Here is a 6,084-nt window from a genome sequence, read left to right on the forward strand (position 1 = left end):
GAGCAGTGCCTCTCTTTTTTCTAGAGATCAGCATTCAACTTCCACACACTAAGTCCTATCTCAGCATCAGATCTCTGAAACCAAGTTTCAATGTTCCATCAGGAAAGACTGGCTTAGGCAGCTGGAATACCAAGTTGTGGATGAAAGGCAATGTTTACTTCCATCCTATAAAAGGAAATTGAAACAGACCCTAAGAAAGCAGGAAAAGGAATGACTCATTCTGTTAGCGCATTGGCATCATCAATATTTGCGTATTTTTGCCCGCCACACACATTTTGGCATTTCTGTTGCCAACGAAGAGGTAGAGTCCAACAACTGCCCTGCCCAGTCCTGCTGGAAGCAGGTAAGGTGCGTTGGCAGAGTTCCTGCAGCGTGGGCACAGCCCTATGCTCCCTGCAGAGGGGCTCGGAAAATACTAGAGGAGCTTCTCCCATTGCATCGCAGTGGAGGGGTTTAGTCCGGGTTCCTGCCACCACTAGTTCAAGCAACCTCAATACAGAGTCCGAAAACCATTCCTTCAGCCAAAAGTAACCTTTGCGGAAAGAGATCCTGAGGCTTACGGGTCCAGACGGCATCCGGACACTGAGGCTGAAAAGGCAGTTTCCCTGAGAGCTGTCTCGCAGCAAGTAGGTCCCCACCGGCTCTTGCAGTAACCTAGCATGGGCCTCGTGAACAGACAAAGGACCCCAGTAAAATCCACTGGCCTGCAGGAGGCCAAGCGACCGTTCCACCACTTCCCATTCATGATCATGAAATGCACGGTAGTGAGACAGCAATCTGGTTGACGTTGGGCTAAAAGGAGACTCTTGGTGTTGCCTCTGTGAAGCGGAAAAGCTGCCGAGTTTGTTCATCTGCCTTCTCTCCGATCATCTCTCACAGAGAGCCTGCAAATCACAGGAAGATGCCACCACTGTCTTTGTATTCAGTCCTGCAAAAAATATATATATACAAATGAGAGGATAAGTTTTGGGCCCTTACTTGGGCAAAAGGAAGGGGTGAATTTAAGGTAAGCAATAGCATCACCTCCTGGCAAACAGAAGAGGAAGAAATGGAGGCAGTGAGAGATTTTACTTTCTTGGGCTCCATGATCACTGCAGATGGTGACAGCAGTCACAAAATTAAGAGACACCTGTTCTTGGGAGAAAAGCAATGACAAACCTAGACAGCATCTTAAAAAGCAGAGACATCACCTTGCCAACAAAGGTCCATATAGTTAAAGCTATGGTTTTCCCAGTAGTGATGTATGGAAGTGAGAGCTGGAACATAAAGAAGGCTGATCGCCCAAGAATTGATGCTTTTGAATTATGGTGCTGGAGGAGATTCTTGAGAGTCCCATGGACTGCAAGAAGATCAAACCTATCCATTCTTAAGGAAATCAGGCCTGAGTGCTCACTGGAAGGACAGATCCTGAAGCTGAGGCTCCAATACTTTGGCCACCTCATGAGAAGAGAAGACTCCCTGGAAAAGACCCTGATGTTGGGAAAGATTGAGGGCACAAGGAGAAGGGGACGACAGAGGACGAGATGGTTGGACAGTGTTCTCAAAGCTACCAACATGAGTCTGACCAAACTACAGGAGGCAGTGGAAGACAGGAGTGCCTGGCGTGCTCTGGTCCATGGGGTCACGAAGAGTCAGACACAACAACAACAACAACAGCATATGGAAGACAGAAGCAGCTGTATCTAAATACCACTGTAAAAACCAAACAAATAGAAAGTTGGGGAGCACTAGTATGTAGTTTATTTCTCTACCTCAGAAGTCCATACTTGCTTTGCAAACCTGGTGCCCTTCAGATGACTGGGGACAATTGGAATTTAAGTCAAAAACACCTGAAGGGTACCAGGCTGGTGAAAGGAGCCTTGTTAGTCTCTTGCAGCAAAGAATGATTATTTCAATATGGTTGCCTTCAGTGTTCTGGCATGAATAACAATAGTTATGAATTGCACCAAAATAGCTCATAACTGCCCCAATCTCAGCTTCTGGCAGAATTTGAAGTTTCCACTGTCCTTTGGAATTTTAACACACATTTCAGAATAATTTCTCCACATTTCCAAGAACCATCAAACTTTTTTCTTAACGTCTTATATCATGGTGTAAAGAAATAAACAATAATATACTTTATTAAATCTTATTTTCAGTGCCTATAAAACTATTTAGAAACAGTATACTTCCAACTGCAGGTGCTGGAGACAAAAGGCACGGATTGCTTGTGAAATAGGAATAAATGAACTAGTGGGCCCACATTTATACTATTATTATGTCACTTAAAATAAATGAACTCAAAATGATTGACAAACATTAAAAACAGATATAGACCCAAGACTAAAAAACAACCTAATACATAATATGCCAGATTTACACTAAAGAGCAGTAAAAGCAAGTTTAAAATGTGTCTGTGTTGCTCCAAGTAGTTTGCCCATACCTTTTAAAATGTAATTCTTGCTCTGAAGATATACTAGATTTGCAAACAAGAGCAAAAAATATTTTATTAAAAAAGTGTATGTTGCTTCAAACCAGGAAAGGATCTGGAGCTGCTTGCATGAAAGACTACCGCTTCCTTTACTCTCATTTTCCTTTCCTGCTTCCTGTACCAGCAAAAGCTGTTTATTTATTTATTTATTATTAAATACAGCACTTCTGTGCAACAGTAACATTTTAAAAATAACAACCAGTGAAGAAGAGAAGGCCACATCCTTTCCTTTGGGTTGATGAAAACACTATGGAAGTAAAGGGTGTGGCAACAGAAAAACATCACCACACATTTAAATAACACCCCCCCCCCCAATGCACAGTGTTTTCATGGGCAAGTAGCATGTGATTTTACACTGGGTTTTCTTCCTTTATTGAGATTTATCTGTGGATTGGGGAAATCCAAATTTAGTGGGGAGAAGTAGCAGCTGTCATTAGGATGAGGATGCTGTGTGGACACCACAAAAAATCAGAGATAGAGAGAGACATACACAAATTACTTCAATCCACATTAAGCTTCCATGTGGGTGAGCCCTTAGGCTGGGATTTGGCTGACCAAGGTTCAAATTTCCCCTCAGGAACCTCAGTGTGTTACTGTCTCTCAACCTAACCTACCTCACAGGGTTGTTTTGAAGATACTGTATTTTTCCGTGTATAACACGACCCCGTGTATAAGACGTGTGTACCATCCTGATATTCTATGAGAGGGTGGTACATAAATACTTTTAAAAAATAAACAAATAGCAAAAATGATAAAGAGGGCCTAAACTATAGAAGCTGCAAACACCAAAAAGTGTTAAGAGATACTAGGGGAGAAAGCAGCAAAGCAGAACAGGAGAGAACATGCATTATCAAGTACCTTGAAAGCAGTTCTTGGAAGTGTGCTGACTCAAATTCGTATCAGAGGTTCTTCCTGTTAACAGACTGTCAGCTCCCCAACGAAGTATAGCCATGAAGAGGGGCTGCCAGTCTATAATTAAACCACCAGAGAAAGCCTGTGATATCTTCACACTGATTAAAAAGGCAGAGAGAGAAAACGATAGCACCTCCAAATGCATGTTACCTTTTTTATTTAGTTAGTTTACAAGTAATTATTATAAATGAATTATATGATTGAAATAATCATATTTGCCAATCTTGCAATGTTATGAGACATTTGATTATAAGTATAAAACAGCAATGAAGAATCTAATCATGGTTATTTGAGGCAGTAATCTGTTCTATGCAACCACTTCAATCTCAGAATGGAGTCAGCTGTCCTTACAGAAAGATAAGCATGGGTTCCACACTTAAGGAAAGATGCTACCTTTGACTTATTAATTTATGCCACTGGCATCAATTCACAAGGTAGGAATGTAGGAATCTCGGGGTTATGCATCAGTTCTGTGACTGAACAGGAACATTATAGGAATGTGTTGCCAATGCAGCCAAAGGAGGTTCATTTGTTTTATTTCTCAATCCGAACAAAATGGCAGATGGTTTATTCATCAAAGTGTTAAGTTTTGCGTGTATTAACATTTGAGTAATCACTATTTTTGGGATAGGTTTCCCTCCAAAAGCTTTTTTCTTAAAAAAAAATATTAACAATTTTACTTTTTTGAAATATGGCAACCTTCCAGCTTCTCTTGAGAACATAGATATGTTCATATTCATTAGTCACCTGCTCTCAAAATACCAATATTATACCAAATGGATATAGTCCAAACTTTGTAAATCCCCATGACCCCACTTTTTCACACAGGAACACGGAACATAGTAGCTCCAAATTATATGTTTTACTAAGGGAGAACTCACTCAAAATTCATGCCCAAGAAATCTCACCCTTCCCCTAACCCTTCCTAGCATCTTGCCCCCGCATTAATGGAACGGAAGCACTTTGGAGCACATAGAGCATCTCTAGGACTAGAACGCCATTTTAGGAATGCAGATAAAGTGACAAAAATACTGACAATAGAGCACATTTTAAGGAAAGGCGAAGGATGTTTTGAACGATGACTGCAATGGCACTTATTGGTATTCGGAGGCATGTGGGCTCCAATACTGGGGGCAACAGAGCTATCCTGATTAGGAGGAGCCTTTGCAGCCATCCAAGGAGGCAGCCATTACCGTCACCTTGTAATACTGAAATGTGTTGTGAAGTCTTTCCTTTTGTCTGTCCTATATCTCCCAAGATTCAGCTCTTAATTTCATGAGAGATGAAGAAAACACTTTCCCCAATCAAATCAATTTTCTAAACCAAAAATCCGCAAGCATTTTAATTTCTCACAGGGAAGGTGCTCTAGTCTCTTCTCCAGCTCCACAAAAGCCTTTTTGAGGTGTAGCATCCAGTAGACAGTATTCCAAGTGCTAAGCAACAGTATTAGGTAACTGGCGTCCTGCTCCAAACGATCCCATCCTTTGTGTCATATAATGCAATTACTCAGGAGTGACACAAGCAACATAAATATTAAGCATTCAGTAGTACCAGCTTACAGCCAAGAGCCTGCTAACAAATCCAATATTACCATACATAGAAATTCCTGTATTTCAAAATATAATTATATTTTGAATAAAAACACTAGTTACAATGCTACCTGTATTACAGCACCTGCATTTTACAATTATTTTCAGATTACTTGGCAACTGAAGAGCAGGCTTCCAAGTGACCAACAAACTAACACTTGCTTTGATAAAAGCAGATTATGTGTTTAAAACAGGGCATGGCAAGATAATACTAGGCAGTCATTTCTCAGGGATGTGTTTGTTACAAGATCCAGCACCAAGCACAGGACTGGATTCTCCAATGCCCCATCCAGCTCCAATTTTATGCTTTTCTAAGCTTTGAAGAAGAACTTCAAGGGGTTCGCAGTGAACTTGCCTGGGTTTAGCAAGCCTATTTCAAGTGGGAGCCCCTGAAGTGGTAGCACAATGCACAGAAGCGACACAAACTGTTCTAAGTCACATTGCAAAGACTTTAAAACAACAATCAGATGCATACTTACTTAAGTGGCATATGTCTCAGTGAAGAAAGAGGACCCTTCTTCCAAGTAAACATCTGGGGTAAGAAGACCAGGAAGAAGACCATTCAGAGGATGAAGAAAGTGGATGCAAAGCAGGCTCTCTCTCACCCTCTTTGTAATATTAGAACCCACAGCCATCCAATGAAGCTAAATGTTGGAACTGGCTCCTAAAAAGATGCAGTAATAACCACGAGCTTTAAAAGAGAGTTACGCAAATCCATGGAAGATACAATGGCTATTATTTCCAATGCCAAAGGCAGAGTCCCAATTACTAGGAACCACAAGTGGGGAGTATCTATTGCACTCAGGTCCTACTTGTTGTGAGCTTTCCATAAGCATCTGGTTGGCTACTACAGCTTTCTAGGGTTAGCTGCTCTAAATCAAGTCGAGACTTCTAAATCAAGGGGACGGTGTTTGCAACACCAACATCTGTTCTTATTTAACTACTTTTGCAGTCTCTCTTCATCTCCAGGAGCTATTAAAAAAAGGCTTTGAGGTTAGCCACTGCTTCCTTCCCGAGATGTGACTCAAACAACCCGTTTGAAGCAGGCAGGGGTAACTAACAGCACAGCTTTCCATCGGGGGGGGGGGAGACAGAAGGGGGGGGGAGTTGGGG

The 6,084-nt window shown here is 41.5% G+C and overlaps 1 protein-coding gene across 1 annotated transcript; it reads right to left on the bottom strand.

The window, feature by feature from the left end:
- Positions 1–215: 215 nt before the first annotated feature.
- On the bottom strand, positions 216–851 carry LOC117054132 (suppressor of cytokine signaling 1-like). The gene has a single exon (XM_033162637.1). It carries the CDS (start codon positions 849–851, stop codon positions 216–218), a length of 636 nt encoding a protein of 211 aa, XP_033018528.1.
- Between the last annotated feature and the right edge of the window lie 5,233 nt (positions 852–6,084).

The sequence above is a fragment of the Lacerta agilis genome, chromosome 10 (genome assembly GCF_009819535.1).
Source record: "Lacerta agilis isolate rLacAgi1 chromosome 10, rLacAgi1.pri, whole genome shotgun sequence".
NCBI lineage: Eukaryota > Metazoa > Chordata > Lepidosauria > Squamata > Lacertidae > Lacerta > Lacerta agilis.